The 27466-nt window shown below is 40.3% G+C and overlaps 4 protein-coding genes and 1 non-coding gene across 8 annotated transcripts in view; 1 reads left to right on the forward strand and 4 right to left on the reverse strand.

Annotated features, from left to right (window-relative positions):
• Positions 1–10547, reverse strand: part of utrn (utrophin) — a 181355-nt gene extending 170808 nt beyond the window's left edge. Inside the window, exons 1-2 of the mRNA XM_028605472.1 lie at positions 10114–10547; positions 8312–8476 (exon numbers count right to left, since the gene is read on the reverse strand). Coding sequence (XP_028461273.1) covers positions 8312–8384 — 73 coding nt within the window. The 5' untranslated portion in view covers positions 8385–8476; positions 10114–10547. The remainder of the gene's footprint in view (positions 1–8311; positions 8477–10113) is intronic.
• A 3193-nt stretch (positions 10548–13740) lies between these two features.
• trnal-uaa (transfer RNA leucine (anticodon UAA)) lies at positions 13741–13823 on the reverse strand. Its single transcript has one exon. It is a non-coding gene; the product is annotated as a tRNA-Leu (tRNA).
• A 1701-nt stretch (positions 13824–15524) lies between these two features.
• LOC114573727 (uncharacterized) lies at positions 15525–18812 on the forward strand. Its single transcript, XM_028606046.1, has 4 exons — positions 15525–15809; positions 17054–17209; positions 18200–18369; positions 18457–18812. Exons 1-4 carry the CDS (start codon positions 15757–15759, stop codon positions 18807–18809), a joined length of 732 nt encoding a protein of 243 aa, XP_028461847.1. The 5' UTR covers positions 15525–15756; the 3' UTR covers positions 18810–18812.
• Positions 18813–20760: 1948 nt separating this feature from the next.
• Positions 20761–23154, reverse strand: LOC114573454 (syntaxin-11). Of its 3 annotated transcripts, none has more exons than XM_028605669.1 (2): positions 22956–23154; positions 20761–21735 (listed from the first exon to the last, which is right to left on the reverse strand). In XM_028605669.1, the coding sequence occupies exon 2, from the start codon at positions 21728–21730 to the stop codon at positions 20837–20839; it is 894 nt and encodes a 297-aa protein (XP_028461470.1). In that variant the 5' UTR covers positions 21731–21735; positions 22956–23154; the 3' UTR covers positions 20761–20836. The 3 variants fall into 3 exon arrangements, with proteins under 3 accessions (XP_028461470.1, XP_028461471.1, XP_028461472.1); XM_028605670.1 differs by lacking the exon at positions 22956–23154 and adding an exon at positions 22701–22907; XM_028605671.1 differs by lacking the exon at positions 22956–23154 and adding an exon at positions 22582–22693.
• An 856-nt stretch (positions 23155–24010) lies between these two features.
• stx11b.1 (syntaxin 11b, tandem duplicate 1) lies at positions 24011–27243 on the reverse strand. 2 transcript variants are annotated; one of them, XM_028605363.1, is made up of 2 exons: positions 26767–27243; positions 24011–25716 (listed from the first exon to the last, which is right to left on the reverse strand). In XM_028605363.1, exon 2 carries the CDS (start codon positions 25643–25645, stop codon positions 24749–24751), a length of 897 nt encoding a protein of 298 aa, XP_028461164.1. In that variant the 5' UTR covers positions 25646–25716; positions 26767–27243; the 3' UTR covers positions 24011–24748. The 2 variants fall into 2 exon arrangements, with proteins under 2 accessions (XP_028461164.1, XP_028461163.1); XM_028605362.1 differs by having other exon boundaries at positions 24011–25762; positions 26767–27242.
• Positions 27244–27466: the final 223 nt, after the last annotated feature.

The following is a 27466-nucleotide window of genomic DNA, read 5'->3' on the forward strand; positions in this document are numbered from 1 at the left end:
GCAAAGAGACGAACACACTTGTGTCTATATATTGCTGTGAAGACACATCCAGCTGCATTCCCTGTGGACACTTTGCTTCCTTAAAGTCAAAAGATGCTCATGAGAACTCTCACTGACCATATACCCATACAAGAAAGGGAAGCTCAAACACCGGAGGCAAACAAAAACTAATTCAGGTCATGACATCTCAGAACGAGGGGGTGGCCACAGTCAAAGCTTCTTTGTTTTGATTTGTGTTCCATGCTACCCACACATGCAGATGCACACCCATCATTACGTATTTGCTTAACACTGCATACCACTGCACTCACTGACAGTTAGAAAAAGTTTTTACTGTCATGGCTAGGTGGCAAATATCACTCCAGATAACTTTAATGTTTCATCAAATTATTTCTGAATGAGTAATCCAATCTCTTTCCAAACATGCACTCACACACGAGCTAAAACTCTTCAAAGTACTCGGCCCACCCTGCTACGAGTGGCCAAGGATCCAGGACGACTAGCTGAGCTAGTATGGTGACAAATCTTAAGAGAAATATTCTTACAACACCCTCCACACCCTCCGTTTGGTGACAATCACATTCCTGATCTCTTATTCGATACAAAAACCCTATGTAATTTTATTATACAGTGTCTCACACCCATAAATAATGCATAAGTAGACTGCCCTTCCTCTGTATAGCTCAACAGGCATAGTTGAGAGAGCTAGGCCTAGAGGTCTGAAACTTTATACATGTGGTGTGTTGACAAGATGTAGAAGGTATGTGCAAGGGGCATAGCACAATATTCTGGGCCCTGTAGAAAGGCATTTTCTATGGGCCCCTCCCCACATCCACAGCTATTCATTCTAGCATCTTTTTGGGCCCTCCTCACATGAGGGCACTGGGTACTCAATCGCCTTTTCCCCCCCAGTCCGACGCCCCTGGGTATGTGTGGTGTTTTCCATAGAATGGCATAAAATATGTCTTATTTAGGCCTGTGACGATAACAAATTTTGCTGGACGATAAAATGTCCCAGAAGTTATTGCGATAAACGACAATATTGTCGTTCTGAGACCATTTTCATCTAATGTAATGATAATGGCATAATAATGCAGGTACACCTTTTCAAAGATCAATAAACTTTTATTTCTAAAGAATGTGGAACTGGAACTGGAAGACATTTTAAATATCCACAATAAATGAACAAAACAATCAAAAACAATAAAGAAAATGGACTCTCAGTCTCTGTTAGGGACCGTTCGGTATTTATGGGATGGACCACCGGAGGAAAATAGGGGAGGGTCATGTCTTTTTATTCTTTGTTGAGGGGAGGGTCATCCAACAGGTTAAGTCCAGAGTGGGGGGTCACCCAATTTTTGTATTCATAGAAACAGCAAAATTTCAAAGTGGCTTGTTTGGTGCATATTTTTCCATGTAGCTCTTAGTCTCGGCCCTCCTTCGCTACCAGATGGGTCTGACCCATGAGTTTGCTGTGGGGCAGCGGGAGCTGCTCCCCTGATGCCTGAAACGGGTAATTGCATTGTTTAAAAAATTAGTGGAATAATTACGTCTGGCATGACTAGATATTTTATAAATATCTTAAATAACACAAAACAACTAAATGGTGGTAGGTAATACATCAGATTTCATATACTGCTTAAGTAAAAAAAAATATTTCCTGGCTGACGATGGGAGCAGCAGGACGTAAAAAACGAAAATTAATGTTGCTAGTCTGGACATCTTACCGTACCAAGGTTGCAATAAAGGTTTCTTAAATGCCACATTTGATGTCAGCTTACTAATTGATTGCGGGTTTGGTGTAGATTTTGACTTTTATACGTTTATTCCACTTTGTCTAAACGGCGAAGTGGAGGAAGCCTAGTGACGAGTCCATAGCAACCAATTTGTGTGTTGAATGTTACCCAGTGTCCTTTGCTGGATGGTCTCAATGTTTTATTGTTTTATTTCAGGTGATTATTAGTTTACTAGAGGAGTAACTTAGTATTTGAAGTAATGCAGTAATGCAGGAAGTGTGCATTTAGTTTCCATGCTTATTGCGTTTCCACAACTATGTTAGTGAGTAAATCTACTGAAATGGCGACCACTCCATAACAGAGGAGTGTGATGCGTCAGATGAGAAAGCAGAGGTTTACTCACATATGTCATGGCTGTAAGAAAACAATGGAAATCTGTTAAGTTGTTAAGGTGTGGACACAGACACAGTCGAAATGATCAGTCTCCCTGTGTTGGTCCAAAAAGTGCCACAGAACACACCAAAAAGACGAGACGAGACGAGACGTAATACATCTCTATAACAGCAGGTGGCGCTAATCTGTATTGTTACCCAAGATATGAAAACCGGCGGCTGATTGGACGAACGCGTCACATGGTTATGTTTTCTCCGGAAATTCAAAGCCAGACTGTCATGGCGGCCGTTCAGAATACGATCTCATATTGTACTAAAATAGTTCACTGAAACATGTTTCTGAAAACATTTTAAGCGAGAAATAGGCCGTGCCGTTGCTGAATCTGTCTTCATTTCAGATCGACAAAGGTCAGTTTAAAAGATTTTCGGCAGATTTTGAGAGACTCTAGTCACCTCATTCCGCTCGCCATTTCCGGGTGAGTCCCAACTGCCCTACCGCCGACTGAACATGTCAGGTCGGCCAAAATGAAGGCCGACAGCCCCACAGACTGAAATACACACCGAACAGACTCGAGTCACTGACCTCGCCAGACTGTCCAACGGCCAATAATCGGCCCTGTGTGTCAGCACCTTTATGGGAAGTGAGGCTCTCCCGTGTGTAGAAAAGTACCGTAAGCGGCAGCTGCCACTGACACAGTGATGCTAATACTTTTCCATGGGTAGTCAGTGTTTTATGTACGCTGCAAAGACAAACTAAATCACCTGATTAATGCAACGTAATCCCGACATCTCCGTGCCATTTTTCACCGCAGAAAGCTGCCATTAGCCAGGCTAAAGCTAACATAGTTAGCCTAAAGAAACAAGGCATCTGTCCCAACTAACGTTACGGTTCGAAGCCGGATCATTCACTTTAGCCTGGATTGATATTATATGAATACAATGGTGTCATGTCAGTCAATCAGTGTATTTCTTCCTAATTTCCCTCTCCAAAATCACTTCAGAAGAGTAATCACAGCGCTTACTTGCTTTGGTTTTTCTAAAGCATTAAAGTTCAACAAAGACTGGTTCACATAAGAAAATTTCCATTTTCATTTTCTTTGTAGATGCACTCCCCTACAAAATCACCCCAGTAGTTGAGAATGATTTAGTATTTCTAAATAGGGCTATTTATGTCCTCTTGTAAAAATGTATTTTTTTCATATCGCAATATATATCACAGTAAAAAAAATATCGGTAATGTAAGTTTTTTCCAATATCGTGCAGGCCTATTTTGAACCATGTTCGAACAGATGTAGTGTAGGTTGTGTTTTAATCACATACTTAAGCGCATTGTCAGAAAGTAGAAGAATCAAGGTTTCAGATGCATTCATACATGCATTTTGGCCTTGCAGTTCTTCTGTTATAAGCTTCTCCATGTGGTAACGGCAAATAGGAAAAAAAGCAAACAAAGACGGTGGATTTCTTAAGAGATTCAATTCAACAATTTCAAAGCTGCATACACTCACGGAGCTGCACTGCACCCACCAAATCTTTAGTATGTTAGGACTGATGCTGTTACTCTCACATTTACAAATGCAGAATGAGTGACAACAGAGAATAGAAAGATGGAGAAGAAAAATACCAGGTCAGGTAACCAGGCAGCACATATGAAAAATTGGAAAGATACAGAGAGGATTAGCACTTCTTAACCAGTAAAAGGAAACCAGAGCAGTATGAGAGGGTTTGAGAAGGCTCCTCAACGGCAGAGCTTTCAAGTGACAAATAAACAGAGAGGAAATCAGGTCCGGTTAGTTTCCATTACTGTGTAATGGTTGTTAAACAACAGCACCTAAACCTGTGGATGATATTTGACCTTTCACAATTGTCCACACTCTGGAATGGGTAGGGGGAGGGGAAGTGCATAGGCTGGATAGGTAGTTAGGGCTTCAGGTTGTTATAGGGTAATCCAACCAGGACTTCGTTAAAGAAAAGGTTTGTAGCCACTAGAACTGCCGTGCCATGAGGCAAACCACACATATTTAGTTCTCAACAGAGTTCAGCCTATTAGGTCAATTTTTGGGTGACAGGTAATGATTATTTTCAATATAGATTATCTGTAGATGATTTCTTTAGATTCATTGGTTTGCAATTTTAGTCTATTAAATGTGAGACAAACTCAAGGTGATGTCTTCAAGTTGCTTGATTAAAGATATTCATGAAAAACAGCAAAGGAGAACAAAGGAAAAACAGTACTTAAAGCTATAGTGCGTAGTTTCTGTAATCACAACAAAACTGTCGGCGCGTCCACATGATACAAGCCTTCCGTGACACAAAGGTACATAATAAAATGGTTAATAACATTCATTAATATCAAAAAGTTCTGCACTAAAGCCTTAAAAAGGTCCACTGTGTAGGAATTTCTCCCATCTAGCATTGAGATCATATATTGCAATCAACTCTCTCGCACCACGCAGTTCAAAGTATGTATTACAGCTACGGTAGCCTTCACGCTTCAAAAAGCCGGTCTCTTGCTCTTTTCAATATCCTTTTTATTTTTCTGGGCGAAGAAGAAGACTCCTGTTCCTGGAATTTGGATTTTGAAAACGTGTGGTTCTCCACGTTTCCTTCTTCAAACTTGCCGTGGCCGGGAAGCTACGATACCCATTAGCAGCATTAGCCGCACCCGTGAGTTCATCATGTGACAGCGAAAACGCAAAAGGCGGAGCAGTATAGCCTGTATGTCCCTTACCGGCCAACGTATTTCAAGATGGCGCATGAATATGGAGCGTCTACCCCAGTTCATGCGAATGCAAATGTAAAATTTCAAGCCAAAAGGAATGCTTGGAATTGATGGTAGTGGTAAATATTCATGAAAAAGGACAAGTTTGTGAACGGGCAACACAGATTTTGATAATGAACAACTAAACACGTTACACACTGGACCTTTAAAGATTATTTGACCAAGAGTGTAAGCCTAATACGACAGGTAAATGTAATTTGTTTTAATGCTTAAAAGGACAAATCTGGCGCAAAATGAACCAGCGGGCGCCATCTTGGGAAAACAGTCACGACCAGTCGAACGACGAACACCATGAAACCAGTAACCAGTAACATAGCTCAAGTGCGGCATTCATCGTTTGACTGGTCGTGACTGTTTTCCCAAGATGGCGCCCACCTGTATACATGAACAGTACAGTCTTTATAAACTCTCTTTTTAATAAACTGTCTGTACTCTTACAAAGTTGTCAATGCTTCGGTTTACATGTAGGGACCCTCATTATGCTACCGTGCCATTTTGAGCCTTATTAGTGGTATAGAAACAGTAATTTCTTTTTACTTTACTTGTGCGCCAACGACTAGCGTTATAAGCTAATTAGCGGTTTGCTATGAAACTGGCCACAGTCAATTAGCATGAAAACATATCCCAGAGAACGGTAACTCACATGTGGGGTTAGTAACACATGTGTTATTAACCCCTAGGTTCATTTTGCGCAAGATTTGTCCTTTAAACCTGTCAATCACACAATAAAGTTCCTACCAAAGTAGAGTCACTTTTCCCAGATGCACTACTTTGTCCAGCTTCACATTGTTCTAGCCTGCACCTTTTTCTCTCACTTCCTGGTCCATTGCGAGCTTGCATAACAACTTGACACGCTGGAAAACATAAACCACCCCCCACGCCCCTCAAGAGGCATGAGTGTGCATATGTATGTCTGTGAAAGGGACAGACTGTCTAGCTTGCTGTTCTCCTCCATTATGGGAGGCAGAGCGACAACACACACTCCCCCTTGCCTTTCTCACTGTAGTAACAGTTTACATACTGAATGATACCCACAGCAGTTGAATTAACTGAAATGGAGTTTCAAAATAACAGAACTTTCTCTACAAGATCAGAACGACCAGTGTTTACTTTCGGACAATGAGTAATGATGACAAAAAAAAAAAAGGGAGGTGTGTGCGCGCATGCTGTTTAAGTATACACTTCACTGTTGTGAATAAACTCTTCAACCATTCAAACACGCCCCCAGGGTGGCTGGTATGGAGATCAGATGAACCAGTGCGCTAATGCTTTTCTCACAAGGCTCGTCTCAGCTGTGAAAACACCCTTCCACCTGCTCACAAACACACACACACACACACACACACACACACACACACACACCTCTCAAAGACCATGTTTCAGCCCCTTGTAGGCTACAAATCTCTCTCTTTCTCACCATATATCTTCGTGTCTCAATTTCAGACACCACAGAAGACAAACCCAGGTTTGTTAGGCTGTCAGGGGATCAGTTTTAACAATCAGCCTCTATAGTTCAAGGTGGAGCAATGCATGTGTGCTGGTGAAAAATAACATCTTCAAATTTAAAAACTTGGTTTTATCTGGTTGTGCAGAGTTCACATACTCTATGAATTATAAAAAAAGAGCACCTGATTTCATCCATATTTCTGTAAGGCCACCGACTTTTTGTGGGTTGTTTTAGTCTGCAGCTAAGCTACGTGCTAAATTTTCCCCTCTTTGCCATAAAAGAAAACATTACTTTTGGGGTTGCCAGGGAAACCTGCATCTCTGTAAGAAAAGCATTGTGGTCTGGACACAAGCATTGTAAATTACAAACTCCATCGGCACGGTGGAATTCCTGGCACGGAATCTGCCAGCCTTCTGAGGCTGGACGGGTGTGGAAAGCTGGCACACGGACTGGACAGGATGGATAAATCTACCCACTTTTCTTATTATTCCTTTTTTCTATTTTACAGTTTGCTGTAGAAAGAGAGAAACAGCAAGGATGGGGAGTTGGCAGGGGACTAGGGAAGGGTGTCCAGCAGATTTCAACAATGCACATGCCATCACTTTTTGATTCCAACATAAGCATTTATAGGATGTATTCTGGGTGCACATTACAGTTAACAATGGAAGTTACACGCGTTACATACCAATGATTGTCTGCCTTAACTTGATTGCTGCTATAACTTCAATTTACATACAAGGCTAAGTGTGCATGACACCTAAATGGAAGTATTCATTCAATAATTCACTATAAAAAAAACATAATTATTATCCATATCATGAACGTACCATATAATCTACCAAACTGACTTTACCCAACATTTTAAATGTGAACTAGTTAATCAACATTTTCAGCCTAACATACAATCACTCATATATTAATTTGATAAATACACATTTGTGAGTATCAGACTAAAGTCCTGAACATTAAGAAGATGAGAGCAAAATGATGACAAACAGGAGGTCCTGTTTTCTCTTTCTTTCCATGTCTCCCTCAATCACTTATCCTCATACCAACACAGTTTTATTATTATTTTTTGGGCATTTTTGGCCTTTATTTTTGACAGGACAGCTGAAGACATGAAAGGGGAGAGAGAGGTGGGAACGACATGCAGCAAAGGGCCGCAGGTCGAAGTCAAACCCGGGCCCGCTGCGTCAACCTCTACAAACCTCTATATACTGTATGGGCCCCTGCTCCACCTACTCAGCTATCCGGGTGCCCACCAACACAGTTTTTAAGCAAATGTACAGCACATGAAAAAAGGAACCTACAGTTAAATCCTATTCCAACAAGAACTGTCATCTTTGAGCAGAGATGGACACACAATATCAGGTACAGTGTGCAATATATATATATTTTGTGCTGATCCTGAATGTTCAACTTAAGCACTCCTCCTGCTCGCGCAACATATCTCTCTCTCTCTCTCTCTCTCTCTCTCTCTCTCTCTCTCTCTCTCTCTCTCTCTCTCTCTCTCTCTCTCTCTTTCAAAAGATTAACCTGTGGAATGATCAACAGAGAAAGGGATCACAGGGTGCAGCTCTTTAAACCTATCCCTGCATTCTTGTCTCTATTTTCACCACTGCCAGTGATCACCTTGCCGGTGACTTTCTCTTTGCAAACGTGTTACAATCAACCATCTCCTGTTCTCTCCATGCCTTTGTTGATCTGCTTTGCCTCGGTCCCTTTTCCCTTGCCTCCATGGGAACTGAGGTTAACCATGCACAACAGGATTTCTGGCTCTGTCAGTGTTTCCTTTCAGTGACTGGTCTTATGCACGTACAACTAAATCTTCTATCAATGTAGTTATAAGACAACCAGTTATTTTGCTAAAGACCCACGCATGCTTACACACTCTGCAAGCAGTGTGTCCAACATGGAACATCAAACATTAAACAAGATAATGAATCTCAAAACATACCAGATCTCCACTTGATGATGTCGTTGAACTCTTCGTTGGCTCCGCCCTCTGCTATGTTACCTTGTGATGCCATGGCAGCCAATAAATTCAATGTTTTATCAGTTGAAATTGTGTGATACAGATCCAGGCCTCTTGGCACACAGTGTAACAGCCCTCTTTCTGCACCTGTAAGTAAGAATACAACTTTCTGCATTAATGTGACTTTAAGCAGTAGAAATCATCTCAAAAGGAGGTCTGGAGAGTGGAGCTGTCGCAGGCATTGGAGCTGCAGACAAAAAACATTCAAACATGGTCTCACACACACACACACACACACACACACACACACACACACACAGAGGAAGATCTGACACTTCATGAGGAACACCGTAGGTCATTAAAACACTAACAGCTGTTTGAGACTTCACCTCCATGTCTGCTAAACAACGCTAGGGATAAACAAACTGGTTTCACACCATGGCCTTAGGCTGACAATCTGGGCATTTACTTATGTGTAAAAAAACAGCTCCTATTATAGTAATTGATGATGTAATAATGCTGGCGTTCTAAACTAGAGTTCAAAACACCTACCTGGTTGGTCCCAACAAACCATCATACACAGTCAAATCTGAAACTTTCTTGTAATGTTCAGTTCTGATGAACAAAGTTTTTGCACTCTATAAGTCGTAAGAGTTCAATAAATACATAGTCCAACTATGCTGAATTGGATTCCATTTCGACAGTAGGTACTAATTTCAGACACTGACATTGATTTCAGAGGTATCTGACAGAATTATGAAGGATGGCACAGCAGTAGGTGTATCATCATGCAACCAAGTGATGCTTTTCATATAGCCTAATTCAGTTTTTCAGGGTTCAAAAGTCCCTTGTCCAGAGCAGCTAACCCTGGACTAGGATTTCTTGCAAGTGGTGAGAGTTTCAAGTAATGAGAGCAAGTGATGAGTTTCCCTTGGGGGATTAATGAAATATTACATTGCAATGAAATTTGAATGCCTTCCAATGTGCTAATATTTGCAATTGGCGCTGTCTTTTCTATTTGTAGTTTTTCAGTTTCATAAAGGCCGCTGTGATGTGTGCTCAACTGTCAGCAGCTCCAAAAATCAAACACCATCTGTCATAATTCCAAATGTTCGATTTGACCTATAGGTCAGCTGGTGCTGCAGTTTCACAGGTCATCTTTCTGCATCTTTTTGCAGCTTTTATAGCCTATTTTTAAGTGGAGGCCAATGCTTGTGCGTCTGTTGTAATTCAGGGTATCCTTTGATAAAAAAAACTCGACCATGTTCACTCCCAAAATAGCTTGCTTTTACCATGAAAGGCATGTGCAGTTTTATCGAGCAGTGCTTTGTGAGTTACAGTTTTTGAGGGATGACGCAAGACCCAAAAATAACAACTGTAAACTCAAGAAAAAGACAGGCCCATCTATCTTGCTGGTGTCTTTACAATTTCAGTTCCTCTCACTGTGAAAGGAGTAGTTTTGACAACCGAGCCGAAACGACTGTGAAGGGATACCAGTTCAATCTGAAATCTTGGAACTTCAACAGGCAGAAGTGTAGTTTAGTACTTTCAAGATTGGTTGATTTCATCAGGAACAGCGGCTCCTGGTTTGAGATACATTTAAAGTACTCCAGTCCTGTGTTGTGTTAATCTGACGAGATTACTGCCTTTCTGACAAAAAAAAAAAACACTGCTACAAAACACATGAAGGGACTTTTAAAGTGCAGATCTTTGGTGGCCTTGTCGTAGTTAATGTTTTATATCTTAGGTTTGACTGCTATTATAGATCCAAATCACACACTCACCTCTGCTGTCACCAAGGAGTCAGGAGACGTGCTCCCTCAGAACCAGTCGAAGGCGTGTAGAGTATGGATAGACAAATACAGTCAAAGGTATTGGTAAAGTTGAAGTACATTAATCCAATTAATCTAAGGCATTTTCTACTCGGTACGAGGCACTCTTCTTAACTAACGTAAGCAAGCTAACTGAATAGAACCGTCTTCAAGCGCATCCAGTCTCCACAATGTGCCCAAAAAAAAGCTTTCAAAGACGCCTTTTTGCAACGCAACGCCAAGCACGTCCTACTGTAGTCTTTAAAACACACGGCAGGCTGTCTCTTGGAAACGGAGAGATGGTTATTACATTTCACGGGTGAACACCGCGGTACGGTGGACTCAGGTCCCACAACTTTGTTCCTGTTGCTTTACTTGACTCTTTCTCCCTGCTGCTTACACCGATGTCAAACTCGACAAAGTTGGCTAAACATAACGGAAATGCTAGAACAGGTCCTTCAAAGTAAAAAGGGTCTGAAGCTAGCACCACTATAGCAATCACTGAGAAGTCATGCCAACTGGCAATCGCAGTCGCTCATCTTGCCTTTACTGGTAATTGTGCTTTTTAAATACATTATCGCCTTATTAACGTGATATGTTCCCATTAATGTTTCCAACATAAACAGGTACATAAACAGTCACCCCGGCCTTACATTACATGAATGACGTTTAAATGATTTATGTGACATGAACTGTGAGTGAAACAGCATCAGTCATTTTGTCATTTGCTACTCCCCGCCCCCGTCATCGTTTTAGGAAACTCCTTAAGTGTATCGGCAATCAAATTTATTTTGAAAGGTTTGACCGGAATCACAGTGCTCACTATGGGTAGCTTGACACTGGTCTTGAGTTTTCCCCTCTGGCTGTAAAAGTTTTCCTGACTCGGAGATGGAAACATGGCGCGGTGGGCGTCACGTGACGTAACATCAACGAAACCAGTGATTCCCACTGGGAAACACAAAACTTTACAAGCAACTTTAACTGTGGAATAATAAGTGGAATGTTATAAGGAAAATTTTCCACGTAAAGGAACTGCGATTGGCTATTTACACACAGCCTTTTGATCCAACATATTTGTTTTATTGCAATATAAAATATCTATAATATATAGATTCGTTTTATTCACTTGAATGATGAACTATTGCATTTGGTGAAATTAATTGTTAAGGTTTTTTACTAAGGTAAAAGTAGCAATATTACAGTACAAAACTAATTCTAATAGGAGTAAAAGTCCTACATTCAAAATCTTACTTAAGTATAAGTACAAAGTTAGGCTATTACCAGTAACATTTTATTAAAACATCAAACATGTACTATATCAGTATTTCACTATATAATATTTTATTGGACTATTATTACTGATATATGTGTATAAGCGGCATTCAAATGCTGTAACAGGTAACTACTTTCTACACTGTTAGGCAGTTGAATCTATAACTGATCATGTGTTTTATGTAAATGATTATTCTGCAAAGTAACTAGTAAATATGATCAGATACAGTGCATGTAAATATTAATATATATATTACAATATTTCCCATGTGGCAAACTTTGCAGCTATTTATCATTTTGTTAGGGCACACTGCCTATAACATAACCCCGCAAATTATTTGATAAATTTGGGAAACCTCAAGGTGCAGTAAGCCATGAAATATGCATGTACTGTATGTATTTTAGTTTCATCTCAAAACTAGTACTAAAGTCTATCCTTTGCCATGTTTTTGCAGTACAAAAAATAAAAATGAATTAACTAGATTTTAGATGAAACTATAATACATACATACTTCACGGCTTGTAACACAAATTTTCACATCCTAAAAAATTCATTTCATTTCCATTATTTTAGAATGAATGTATAAAACATTTCATAAAACATTTCACTCAATAATAATAAACTTTATTTATATAGCAACTTTAAACATGACACGCAAACAAAAACAAAACAGAGCAGACCACTTGATAGTTAAAATGTTATTGTACAATACACAGAGGGAAGTAACATTGTAAAATAATGATAAAAAATAGCAGTTACAATATAAATGACCATAATACAGTAATAATAACAGCAATTATCATGACCATAAACCCTTTTCGCCACCTCTTGTCTCAAGTTTCATTTTATTATACTGAGTGATGTGTTGGCCTGAAAAGCAACAACTTTTCCAGTAACTGAAGGGACTGAATAATAGATTAAGGCCCATTGGAAAGAGGCTTTGGGGATGCAGAGATGTTGATCGTCCATTGTAAGCCCTTATCCATCCCCCTCCCTCTTCTCAGTTGTCAGAGCTCTTTTGTGGATGCTTCCTCGCACAGCTCAAAGAAGAAGCTCAAGTTTACAAATTAGTGCTCTCAAACACCTATCAAGTGACAGCATATTTATTTAGTGGCGAGTATGGAGGGAGAAAGGGGGACAGGTGGGAATGCTCACAGATTGTTCACTGACATGTTGACATAGATTGAGTAAAATAAGGAAATCTGAGGTATAAGACACCAGTAGACAACTGCCCTATATGCACATAATTATCTACTGCAGTTAGTCACAGACCTGCTACACATGTAATACATGTTGAAATTTAATGTGTTTGTGAACACCCCAGTGCAAAAGGCCTATTTTGAATATCAACAGGTCGAGAAAATTTCAAACGGCTTATTTTTTCCGACTACACTTCTTGGATGCACTTGACCGCTGCAAAACAACTTCTGAATACCACTTTAGAAGAGTTACAGCTGTGAAGCTTTTCCTGTGGAAGATGCAGATGACTGGGTATCCATGAGTCCAAGGCATCGCCCTTGCTGTGAAATTATAGTGGTTAGAGTGTGTAGGCCTTCAAAGAGCCAGCGTTGGACTACAGCCCATAGACTACAAGGGTGGCTTAGAGTGCCCTCTTCTGCCCCAAAGGTGTAACTACTCCTAAACGAAAGACCATATTTACCTGGAGGACTTTACTAAACAAATACATCGTAAAACGACATATATTCATACTTTGACTGTATGAGCCAATCAGGAGGTGGGCTTGTACTGTAAAATATATCTAAACAGTCAATTTTGTATTACACTAAATAGCCTATCTACCTCTCAGATTATTCAGCAATTTTGTTTTTACCATCAATAGGCTAGGCTACTACCTTATTGCCAATCTTGACCAATTAACGTAGAAAACTCAATTCCTACAAATTAATTGTAGCCTACAAAACGTTGTATTTACAGTAAATGAAAATACACTAAGAGCTAAGAAAAACTGAGAAGTGTTAAAGAAGTGCAGTTTAGGTGCATTCGTTGTATCACAGTAACGACTGAATACTTACAATATCACAACAGAGGAGCTGTCTTTTTCATTAATACTTTCACTTTTGTCACGTTACCACTACTTTTGGAAACTAATGTAGGCTACTTTTCTTCTATTTGCAATTACTACCTCAGATCTGCAATATAGTGCCTTCGATTCAAGTCGCGTTGCAATTTCCTTATTTCCTGTCCTCGACATTAATTGGCATGTAGCTTACTGCTTATGACGCCACTCAGGACTCGTCTTCTTCGGAGACGTTCCATACGGTTATTGTTGATAATTTCCTGATGACATAAACAACACTAAAAGTTTATACCAGGAGTGGGGTTCGAACCCACGCGGACATATGTCCATTGGATCTTAAGTCCAACGCCTTAACCACTCGGCCATCCTGGTGTATACACCGCTTTTTGCTGCATTTCCTATAGAAAACCTCAAAGGTTGCGGTGGAATGAGTTTAGTGTAATCTTCAAATGACTACGGGCATGGCAACGTACACCATTGTTACATAGTACCACATCAACGATGACTCATGAGTAGAATTATGTTACTATAGCGCAGTGTTAGCAGCTAGCTAGCAGTTAACGTTAACTTGTGGAGTGGCAGACTCGAGCGAACTTGCAAATGTCACGCTTGTTGACAACTATTAACAGCTAACGTTACAAAGAGGCACTTCACAGAGACATTTTTTAGCATAATTTGGACTTGTGTGCTTCACCAACTAGCTAGCTACTCGGAGAAAATCGGAAAAGGTACTGGTGATCTGCTCACATTCAGTGCGTCACCGTCACCGTGCTTCGGTCCAGCTCCGCCCACATCCAGTACGTCAACCGTGCTGCGTTCATAGCAAGTGGGAATTTCGGAAGTTTGTCATTATGGAGCATACAATGACGTCACCATTCAGCGCGCTAATGATTTAGAACAAAACCATGAAAAACTATAAGGTTACCAATTTTTCGGTAATTGTTAGTCTACATGTATGCGTAGATGACCATTGCATTCGTATTGGGTCGGTTTGTTTGTGTAATTTGAAATAATTGTTTTCATTTTGTAGGGCGATTGGAATACAATCAATTTGACTATTATATTATATTGGACTTTCTTACACGTTGAAATATGACACTAAAGGGGTACCCAGTGCGTTAAGTAGTGACGCAAGGGGCTCTGACCAAGCTCAAACTGTTAAATTGAGTTGGGAGTAGGCCTATGCACTTGTGCACTTCTTTACTTATGAAGGGAGAGGATAGACTGAAGATACTAAAGGACTCTGAGTTTTCACATAGTAGCCTATTTACCAGAAATCATATAGCCTATGCGTTACATACACATATAATACTAATACCTGGATTGATATGACATTCATTCAGAGGCCCAACTCCAGCACTGATCAAAGTGCATTATGCTGTTCATCTTTTTCCAAGCCTTATAAACCTGGAACCATTTCACCAGGTCAGAATCTTACTACCCATAGTGTGTAAGGCAAGGCAAGGCAAGGCAGCTTTATTTGTATAGCACATTTCAGCAACAGGGCAATTCAAAGTGCTTTACATAAAACATTAAAGAGCAGTTAGAAGACAATTAAAAACAATTTAAAAACATGAATAAACAAATTAAAAACATTAAAAGACAAGAATAAAATTGATAGTGCAGTATAAGAATAGAAGTTACAGTGCAGTATAAGAAATTAAAGTTAATAAAATAGATTATTTAAAGAAAAGCAACATCAAAAAGATAGGTCTTTAGCTTAGATTTAAAAGAACTGAGAGTTGCAGCGGACCTACAGTTTTCTGGGAGTTTGTTCCAGATATGTGGAGCATAAAAACTGAACGCTGCTTCCCCCTGTTTAGTTCTGACTCTGGGGACAACAAGTAGACCTGTCCCAGACGACCTGAGAGGTCTGGTTGGGTCATAATGTAGTAGCAGATCAGTAATGTATTTTGGCCTTAAAGCGTTTAGTGATTTATAAACCAGTAAAAGTATTTTGAAATCAATTCTTTGTAGTGTGTACGTGTTGTAAAATGTACGATCCAACTTCATTTTGCATATTCAGCATATCAAAAAAAAGTCTCTATGGTAAAATTAACATAATCTCGAACAGGGTGACCGACTACTTTACTACATGGGGGTTGGAATCCTCATTACGCGCCAAAAAGCGAATCATCACGAGCAGCGTCCTTGACAACCAGCTGTGCATCAGAGTAATGCACTGATGGTGTTTATTTTTAGAAGCTTTCGGCTGCTGCGTGCTACTCTCGTTCAACCCATACAGTAGTCTGCATTTAACACATTGCCCATCCACACCGTCTGACGAGCAATTCACCTGAAAACCATGAGGCTGCAAGATATGCAGCAAAACGGCAATCAACAAGCCACATATATGAGGTGAGGTGATCTATTTACAATGCTTTATTTATGGACATATAGCGATTTTGGTTGAGCTTTCATGAAGAAAACAGAATTCTAACGTTAACGTTAGCTAGTGACCTGCTTGTATTTCTTTTTTTCAAATGTTCCTTTTCTATTTCTCTTTAAATAGGCTATTGTCCTCTTGAATTTGCGGATATTATTATTACTCATGTTCTTTTTCCTATCAGGGAGTCTGCCTTCCCTAACATGAAACATCACCAAACTTTGCACAAAGTTCCAGTCCAATGCTAAACTTCCTCAGCTGGATTTGTGGGCTAATAGTCCTGATGGTGACGTTACAGCAACCGTCTTTGAAAATTATTATTTAATCATAATTAGTCGTGCGTGCCAGCACTTGGCAACTTTCACCCAAATGCAGGCTCAATTGAGATTATTTTTTATTTTATAATTCTTCGAGCTTCAAAGAATTTATGGTGTCCATCACTACAGTTTTTCTCAAAAACCGTAAAACTTATTGAACCTAACTCCATTGAGCAATTTTTTCCTCCCCCAAATTGCTCCATTGCATCTTCAGACTGTCCTTTACAAACAATCCAGCAAGATTTTTGAATTATCACAGTTTTCACTCTTATACAATAGGCTACTGTAAAAAAAATAAAAATAAAACTACTGCAAATTCTCCCTTAATAAATCTCCAATGTTCATGAAAATACATGATAAAATGGTGATGTTGTGGTAGAAGTAGTGTGGAAAATTTCAGAATATTATCTCATAAACTGAATTTTTACAATATTTGGAATTCTATCCTCGTGTAGCTAAGCTATTCGACACAAAGCATCTTTGAACATCAGTTTTGTCACTTATGGAGCAATCTTTTTTGTAAAAGATAAATAATGCAATCCCTACTCAGGCACTGTGTGGATCAGAAACGTAGGTTTCAAGGTTTAATAATAATTGTATTTCTCATTTGTCTTCTTCTTAATATATAATTTTCAATGGAATTATCTAAAAATGTGGGGATACACCTACAAAAATGTGTGACTGGGCTTACTCCTGTAGGGGTTTTATGCAGATTCTAAAATTAGATATGCTTAAAAACATTTTAAATGCTTTCTGTCAATATCTGTGAGGGTTTTGTTACATTTTAGCTTTTTTGACTTGTTTCTTTTATACCTTGTCTAAATGCCATTGAATGTCTGATGTGGGTTAACTAAAGCACAATTGTTGAAACTGTAAACTGGCCTTGCCTTCATGTTCAGGAAGCACTCTGGCTCTCAGACAGTCCAGAAACAGGCCCCCATGACCACAGAGTACCAGGAGATGTTCCTTTCCCCACTCTGCTACAAGGCTATTGTCTCAGCCCCATCACAGAAAGGCCCTTACCATGCACTGAAAGGGACAAGTGCAGATGTGAGGTATGATCTAAAGTGTTTGTCTTATCTCTCTACACACATTTTAGTGAAATACCATAACTTAAAGTGCTCATATTGTACTTTTTGGCTTTCCCCTTACCTTTATGTGTTGTATATCTTTTGTGCATGTTATAGGTTTACAAAGTTAAAAAAGCCCAAAGTCCACCCAAAGGGAATGACCATCTCCAACAGAAAACACTGTTCACAAACTGCTCCAAACAGCTCTGTTGTAGTCCAGCCTTTACTTCCGTGACAAATGTGCGTCACTTTGTAACACGTTATAATGCTCGCCAACGTGCTAGCATGGCACGCCCTCATACTCTGCTTCTGACTGGCTGGTTGTCCTTACCTAGCTACTGCGCATGTGCACCTCCCAACAAAGATGGAATAGAAGTGTGATGCCTCACTTGGTAGCTAAAACAGAGAGCTCAACACACAGGGTGAAAAGAGGAGCTGCAGCAATGTGCAGTACAACAAAAAGATGGTGTTTTCTGAAAATTAAACCATGTAAACCTATTCTGGTACAACCTCTAAATACAATTATGAACCTGAAGATGAGCATAATATGAGCACTTTAAAGGTGTAATCTCAAATATTTTCATTTAAATAAATGTTGGTTAAGTCACTATCTCCGCTGAAAGAGGTAACAGAGTGGTGATTGAAGACTGATGTTCCTGGTGGGTGAGGCAGAGTGATGCTAGTGTCTCTCCTCCTGTGAGAGCCAATAGTCCATGAGGCAGCTGGCTCTCTACCCACCTGGGTGCCACATGTTCAGGCTGCCCTAGATGGTGGTGAAAGTTGGAGTTGGACAGGACAGGACACAAAATAATTCCTGAGATGCATTGAAGATCACAATAACTAACAGATCAACTTTTTTTTTTTGGCCAGGATTTAGGGAAGCACATTATTTACAGAGCATCAGGAGAATTTTCGATGTTGGAAGTGTTTTGAAAGGAAAGTAAAAAAATCTCACATCATTAACATGTATTTCAGATCATACTATTTGGTCCAAAAAAGGATCCCAAAGGCCCCACAGCCATCTTTGCCACCCGTAGGCCACCGGAGCAGCAACCCTCTACACAGTCCTACACACTTTGTCGCAAACCAAATGGCATCCCAGTTGGAGGACAGCACATCAGTTCACCAAAGTAAACAATTTGAAGGTTAGTATAGTCATACATCGCAGAAATAATAAACAACAAATACACACATCCTGTTTCAAATCCACTCTTGCTGTCTCTTGTTTCCAGAGGATTTCCAAGCGTGGAAAGCAAACAAGTGCAGCTCCCAGAAAACTTCTGTTCAAGTTGCAGCTATCTCTAAACAAGTGGCAAAGGTGCAAGAACCACAACCTTTTGAAAAAGTCACCAGCTACACAACTGATTATGTCACCCATCAATTGCCCCCCAGGAGGCGCAGGGAGAAGCCTGTGTATCAAACCAAAGGTCTGCCCTTAGAGTCGGCTGTGTCCTTGAAGCCAAAGATGGCTTGGAACCCAAACCAAGAAGCTTTTGATGAAGCCAGTGAATTCTTTCAGCAATTCAAGACCTGGTCCCTTGAAAACCAGTTCCACAGCCAAGGCAAAATGTCTGAAATTAAATAAATAAAAAATCCCTGACATTATGTAATGGCAGCTTTTTTTAATACTATTAAACACCTCACTGATACTAGACAGCTAAATGGGGTCTATTACAACAATTAATGAATGGTGTGTGTAGAATATATATGCAGTTGAAACATCTGCTAGCGAGTGACTTTGCAGAGGCTGCAAAACCATAATTTGTGTTTGCCTTTTCATCTGGGGTGAATGCTATATCTAAACTACAGTAACTTGCAGTAACATGCACATTGTTCCGGTTATACAAATTAAAAAAAGATTTCCTCTCACCCAAACTTGATCAAAAGCACAACTGTGTTATAAATACCGAACAATAAATACTGCAATAATCAAATAATGATTATGGTCAATACATGGTTTTGGATTAAAACAAATTTTAAGGTAGGACACGTTGAATAACACACTTAGTAATCATCGTGGGGAGAAGCTTATCCTGCAAGTAAAGATTCACATATTTATATGGATGATGTACTTTATTATATAAGATATAACTCCCATGATCCCACGCAACTTCATGACGTCATCAAAAGTCCTACAAAAGTTTACATCATAGACTCTACCCCTTGCGGCAGAAAATTACATATGGCACGTTCAACTGTAAACTTCTCTCGTGCACACATCCACAATTGGATTATTTTTGATCCAAATAATAAAATTATATTTTACTGTAGATTACATTTTAGACCACTGATAACTCCAAACCTTGTGTCATAAACGTTATGGACAGTTAAAAAGAAATGTTATGCAATGTGTGTAAATCACAGTAAATGCTTGAAGAAGCTTCTTACATGAATAGAGAAATACAGTGCTATACTCTTCAGGGCAAAGCCATTTCTCTTACACTTTCTGCTCATGAGGGTGCTTGTAAAGGTGGGATTTACTGTTCAATTCAATTCAATTTTATTTATAGTATCAAATCATAACAGAGTTATCTCAAGACACTTTACAGATAGAGTAGGTCTAGACCACACTATAATTTACAAAGCCCCAATAATTACAGTAATTCCCTCAAGAGCAAGCATTAGCAGTAGCTATTGCGACAGTGGTGAGGAGAAACTCCCTTTTAGGAAGAAACCTCGGCAGACCCAGACTCTTGGTAGGTGGTGTCTGACGGGGCCGGTTGGGGGTGTGACGGCGATAATAGTCGCATTAAAGATAGTGGAACAGTGACTTTGAAGATAGTCGTTGTAGTTCATGTCTGATGTTTGAAGGGAATCGCAGAGCATAGCTCTGCAAAGAAGAAACATAAGGACACCGGGGAGTAAACTCCCCAGAGCTAGGTTAGTAACAAGCAGTTCTGGGACAGGATGCATATAAAAGGAAACAAATGAAAACATTGATGAGAGGCTGTACTGGCCTGCCTCCCTCTACTCACACTATATTATTGATTATATGATCAATAAATCTGATGACTACGAAGAGAAGCAGGTGGGCCGGGTTAGGCGGACGCTGCAACTCCTCACTTCTTAACTATAAGCTTTATCAAAGAGGAGAGTTTTCAGTTTATTCTTAAATGAGGTGATGGCGTCGGCCCCCCTAACCCAGACTGGGAGCTGGTTCCACAGGAAAGGAGCCTGGTAGCTGAAGGCTCTTGCTCCCATTCTCCTTTTGGAGACTCTAGGAACCACAAGTAACTCTGCATTGAGCGCAGTGCTCTAGTGGGACAATAAGGTACTAAGAGCTGTTCTAGATAGGATGGTGCTTGACCATTTAGGGCTTTGTAGGTCAGGAGAAGGACTTTAAAGTCAATCCTGAATTTCACAGGAAGCCAATGCAGAGTAGCTAAAACAGGAGAAATATGATCTTTTTTCTTAGTTCTCGTCAGAACACATGCTGCAGCATTCTGGATCAGCTGGAAAGTCTTAAGGGACTTATTTGAGCAACCTTACAGTAGGTGAATTCAACACATTGCATAACATTTCTTTTTAGCTGTCCATAACGGTTTTTACACAGGTAAATGTTTATTTCATTTTTCAAATCATACATAAAATTGCATAAAGTCAAAGTAAGCCCTAAAAAGTTTGGTTGTGTCTCCAACAGGGTAGACAGGGACAACATTGCTGAAAAGGATTCTTCCTCTTGTACTGTAGGGCCTTCTTGATGTCAACGTTGATTTTCTCAACACATTCCTGAGTGCCACACACATTAGACTCAATGTTATCAAGCATGGATCCCTGCTCCTCCACCATCACGGCCATGTGCAGGAACAGTTCATGGACCTCCTTCAGCCTGACCTCCAGCTCCATCAGCTCCTTGTGTCTGCTCTTGATCTCACACATCGCCCAGCGGGACGAGCTTCCACCTGGGGACTGCAGGCTCTGGGACAGCTCAGCCCATCCCTCACCACCTTTGTCCACCATCACATCCAGCTGGACATCGGTGATTTCAGTACCCATTATGGAGGCCTGTCTCTGGATCCTCCTCCGACATGAATTTCTCTGCATCTCCTCTGCCTCATTGTAGTCACTCATGGCAGCATGGAAGGCACGGGTCAGTGTGTCATACTGAGTTCGGGCAATGCGACTAACAGCCGAGTTGGGACCTTCTTTTACCTCTAACCCGCTGCTCTCTTTACCCAGGCCCTGAAGACGGACGTGCAGAGCCTCCCCACGTTGCTGGATCCCCCTGGCGATGGAGTCAGAGTCCTTTTTGAGTAGGGTGAGACGCCGCACAGAGGTGCTAAAGCGTTCGTTATGTGTGCTTAGACGCTTCACCTGTAAGTGGAGCAAGGAGATCTCCTTGCGTATGGAGTGGGCCTCCCTCAGGATGTTGTCAATAGGTGAGGAGTCCTCAAACACCATTGCCTGTTGGGGCTCCTTGTCTACATCACAGTCTGCTCCAAAAAACTCTGGCTCGCAGTCCTGCTCCTCCTTAATGGTCTGCAGCCTCTCCAGCATGTCCCGCATTCTGCCTGAGAGACCAGTGCAAAACAATGTGTTGGTTATTGTGCTCATCTCTAGTCTAGCTTTTGGTCTGATATAGTGTTGAAACAATTCCAGGTTTTTAAGACATTCAAATAGATACAATTTATAATGCAAAATTAGTATCACGTGTTCTACAAGTTGGATTGTAGGTCCCTTTTTAATGGTATAACCCTCCTCATAGTGATGAAATGCAGTGTTTTCCTAATATATTATAAAAAAGGTTGTCATTTTCCTTTCAAGGTCCAAAAGGTTTTTTAGTACATTACACATTAAACCTACAAGTTCAGACTTTAGCTGACTTAATAGAATAAATGAGTATGAATATAATGGAATTTATATTATTTATTGTATCTAACAACACACTCTTATTAATTTTTCATCTAAAGTGAAAACTTCCCATGTTCCATTGTAAATAAGCTAATGTTAAAAAGAAGACCTTTGGAAGAGTCAGAATGTAAAATGGTTACCTAATGTACTGCACCTTTTGTGTGCACAATACTATGTGAATCTACTTGCAGTAATACTGATACTATGTAAAATGATGAATGTGAAATGCATGTTTTTCCAAAAAGAAGAAATATAGGGTTCCCTATAAAAAATAAAAAAAGATTGACATTACACATTGAGTACCGTGAGGACAGCATGTACAGGGTCATAGGTAATTTACCCAGGCAAACTACACCACCCATCCAAAGCTAACATGTTATTATTATACAACTACTGCCACAATGACTGGTCAGTTTATCTGCAGTATTCTTTCTGTGATGAACAACAATGAGAGCAGTCACAGCTCAAAGCATTTTCTTTCAAACCAGGAACAAGGAAGACATTACCTTTGAAAGTAGAGTTAGGGCAGAAAATTGTGTTGCACGATATAGGTTTAAGTAGTTCTTCAGTACATTCATTTTGTCAACCACATGCTGCACAAAACTTAAAAAATGGTGGTGCTTGCCTAAATCTCTGCCACGGATTCTTTCATTCAGTCTCAGTCTGTACACAGAATATCCATTTCCTTATACCATATTTGTGAAACAAAATCATTAAACTATTTTAGAAGCTATCTCAATGTATGTATGAAAAAAATATTCTTCTTGATGGCCTGCCTTTCTGCACTAATTAAGTCCAATTATCCACTTGTCTCCAGGTGCTTCTGCTACACATATCCCATAAGAAAATATAATTCAACTATCAATTCAAAGTGTCTTACCTCTTGTGACTGGCTCCCACTAAATTAGAAAGCAAGCAAATCCCTTCAATGTGTCTCACACTGATTTATTTAGTCCAAGGTGGATGTGAAACGCATCTTTTTATTCTGTTGAAGGAAGTCTGCTTAGTGTTGTTTGGCATGTGTGTCACTGCCGCCCCTTTCAGGTGACAGACATATGATGGGCCTTCCCACTACTGCAACACTCCTTAAAGAAAGATGCATTTTTTTGGCTGCTTCCTAAAGACTTTAGAAAGCAGTGTTGATTAAGTAAGACAACATTCCTGTCAAATAATGCATCAAGGACAAGTGTTCATGAGAAAGTTGTTGAGGAAATCTGACTTAAATACCTAACAGTGCACCACAGCACTAATGCAGCACAAGCTGCCATATATTTGTTAAGTGATAACCCAGGATGATTCAGAAGGCCCAGGACTGGACAGAGAACCTGGAACAGGGGTGGATTAATGCACAGGTTTACCTTGGGGCCCCGAATTGGCAGCAAGGTGGTAAAAAATGAAATATGACAGCGGAGCGCAAAAATGAAAAGCACAATGGCTGAAAGAAACCAAGAACCACTTAAGAAAGTCCCTAAATTTACAACAAAGCAGGGGGTCATGTGCTTCTGTAGAGGTTGTACCTGTTGGTTTAGAAAACTAAATGTTGTTACCAGCTTGCAGATGCACTGAATGCCTTTTTCTGTAGCATTGCTGCTTTTAGTAAAAGCTATCTCAGTGTAAAGGCTATGCCAGTGTATCTCAAGTATGTGTGTGTGGGCTATTTAATATTCCTAGCACGCAAGCATGGCACTAAATACCTTCTGGTAAAGCATGATGAGTGAGAGGAGGGCAAACACAAAGAGTAGCCTAGGTAGCCTTGCAGGGATTATAGGTATTGGGTCATTATTGAGCTGTTGCGACCCAACATTTTTAGCAGCGCCCCTTGTGTGTCTGAGTGATTGAAAACTTGAATTAAGAAAATGTGTTAATGTATACTAAACACTACATCTCAACAGGTCTTTATGTTCATATGATGTAAATTTCATGAACAAACAAAAATCAAGACAGACTTGCGCCCATTTTAATATAACTGTTTATGTAACATACATGACACCACAGAAGAAAGGTATTATCGTCCATATATTCATAAAAATAGCAGTGAAAAGTAACAGATTAGGGTACATCACAAAACGATTTGAGTGATCCCTGCATAACATTAAGACTATCAATAAATCCTATTTAAACTCCCATCACTCCTCTGTTACTGGTGCCCTCAAAAGAGATATGAGAACAACGTGCATATCATAAGGTTTCTTTGGGCTTCACTATTAGGGCTGTTTACTACATCAGGAACCATTGTGGCAGGCAACATGCCTGAAAATTGCATTTTTTGTTTAGGTTTTTCAATGACAAAACATGAACACCAATAAATACCATTTGCTTCAGTTCTGCATTACACTTGAGTCATGGGGGAATTAATTCAGATTTGAGATTCCAGTGTCAAACCTTTCATACAAATATAACAGACATCAATTGTAAAATATTTTACCCAAGAATCTTTGTCTCTTAATCTAGACAAAACAGTTTTAACTTCCTCTTCAAACCTTTGTTTTACATCCTGGAAATTGTATAATTATCTATAGTTCCACAGGCCATGTTGATAAAGACTTTGTGACAATAAGAATGTTGCACTAATGAAACATACAATAGCTGTTGTAGCTTGTTTTTGTCTGGAGACAGCACAATGCATATTTTGCCATCCCGCTGCCAATCTCTGTACTGTACAATCTATTTTCATTAGTCTACACATGGGAAACAGCTGCAGAACATCTTTTTAAAGGGGTTGTTCTTGTCGTGACGTTTGGCTCTGTTAAGTTTGACGAGGGCCTCCTGTATGCCTTCATCAGTTTTCTGCACGTTGGTTTGAATGGTGGTCAGCATGGGGCCTTGCTCCTCCACCAGCAGGGCAATATCCAGGAAAATCTCATGGATGCCGTTGATACGGGTCTCCAGATCAACCAACTCTTGGTGACGTTTCTCAATCTGGGACAGAGCTGATCGAGCCGTTTTACCTTCAGCCATTATGTTGTCGTTAAAGATGTTCCACTGACCTTTCTCAATCATCTCCTCCACCTCCTCTCCGGTCACTTCACGTCCCACAATCTCCATTTGCCTCTGGATCTGGGCTTTACAGTTCTCCCGATGGCTCATCTCAGCCTCGTTATAGTCAAACATGGTATCGCGGAAACCATTGCTGAGGCAAGCATATTGGGTTCTGGCAATACGTGCGACGGCAGAATTGGAGCCATATTCTTCTTCTAGCTTGTGAGCTTCGCCTTCCATGTCCCGCAGGCGTGCCAGCACACCCTCAGCCCGAGCCTTTATATCAGCACCAATAGCGTTGGAATCCCTTTTGATAGTGCTCATGGTGGTGACACCCATCATGCGAGAGTTCTGCTCACGAAGCCTTTTAATCTCCACACGGATGAGCTGAATCTCTCTGTGGATATCCTGCGACTGGGAAAAGACATCCTCCAGAGCAGGGCTGTTGTCCTCGAACACCACTGCCTCATGGGGCAACTCCATCTCCAGGTCAATGTTGCTGAAGGTGTCGGAGACAGTGGACTCTGCATACTCCATCTGCTCCACATGGCCGTTGGAAACATCCTGCAGGTTGCTCAGTCTGTCCCTCATGGTTGGTCTTGAGAACAAGTCAAGGTTACCGATGTCAAGATGATTTCCTCTGTCTGGTTATCTTTCCTCTTCTAACACACATTGGAAAAGATGACTCAGTAAAGATCGCTGAATGAACTGAAAGGGCAAACAAAAACAACAAATCTTAAGATTCACAGCACATGGAATTGAACTTTTTTCACCATAGATGGCTGAACAACACGTAAAAATGGGACACAGATTACATTCAAGATCCAAAAAGAAAACATTTGCAAGTTCAAACACAACCAGTGTCTCATTTAAACTGGCATGCATGTTTAAACGCCCTTTCCTTCTTCCTTCAGTTGTCACCCACCCAGCACTGGCCTAACAGGTTCTCCAGAGAATAATCAAAGGTGTTGCTCCTCACCAAACTAGTTCTTGTAACTTGTGATGTGTCTGACGTCTTTATCCAGAAACTCATTTTGACTTTGAATCTAACTGGAGCATCAGACTAAGGATATACAGGAATATCTTGGATCTTCAGTTTGAGCAATTTAAAATGAAAAACTAAAATACCTCAAACTAAAAATATATGTATTTCCAATGTGAAATAAGGAGGCTGGTGACAGCATTAGAGGGCATTTCAAAAGGCTATTAGATCAAAAGTTCCCATAGTTCAGTAACTCTTTCAGCTAGGAATAATAATATGTATTGTAGACTATTACAATGCTCCTGGGGAACACTACTCATGGTTAAAATATTATCAAAGTAAATGGTAAGGCTATGTTGTGGGTACATACAGTTAAGACTTTATATGGTACATTTATGTTACAAATGGTAAACTATATACAATCTGCAGTATGTGCATTTATTTTTAGAAGAAGGCACAAATGTATGTTGTTTTTTTCAGATACAGCTTCATCAGGTCTCACTTGTAAATGAGATACTGATCTCAATAGGATTTCCTCACTAAATAAAGTGTTTATATATAATACAATACTGAGCATGTATTACCACATAAATCCCAGGCCCATTTTATGATAGACCACAACACACACGGGGTGACCTAAGGTCCTATATCAATAATTTCCAACAATATCGGCCACAATCCACTCTCTCAATTTCATGCAGGATTAGAAGATCTAACGAAAGCTTCTTACCTGTACAACTGACGTTGTCCTTTAACGTAAGGTGACCATGGTGCCACAGCACCATCCTACAGTTATGAAGTCGACTGCTCCGGCTTTGAGCAGGAACAAATTTAGGGCCCTACATGCGTAATGCAGCTATCTTTGGAGCCAAACAGGTATTCAACTGTGCTTTTGTTGGATTGCGCCACGCCATGCAACTGTTCTGATGTGACTTCAGGAATGAAGTCCGGTCGGTTTGGCCCAGTGACGCTGCATCCCCGGATAGGACGAGATGTTAGCAGCTGGTGTGTATAAAGCATGAAGTGAGTGCCAATGTCCACTTGTAGGAAACTGAATAAATGTTAATGGGGGGGCAGGACAGGTGTTTTTGACGGGAATCTCTAAAGATGTATGACTCTGGCGAGTCGACACCTGTTAATCACCAATCACCGCGGAAGGATTTATTTGTGAGTTAGCAGACGGTCCTGATGGGGCCGGTATAGAGCATAGAGCCAAGCACATGTGAATTAATGTCAACATTTTCCCATCCACGCCCAAATTACAAGCACTCACTTGTCCGCGCGCACACACACACACACACACACACACACACACACACACACACACACACACACACACACAGACCAATGAGGTTTTACCAGCCCCATTGTCCAATTAAGGCAGATTTGAAATTAACTGACATTTGCTTAGATGTTAGCATAAATTTGTA

The sequence above is a fragment of the Perca flavescens genome, chromosome 18, assembly GCF_004354835.1.
Source record: "Perca flavescens isolate YP-PL-M2 chromosome 18, PFLA_1.0, whole genome shotgun sequence".
Classification (NCBI taxonomy): domain Eukaryota; kingdom Metazoa; phylum Chordata; class Actinopteri; order Perciformes; family Percidae; genus Perca; species Perca flavescens.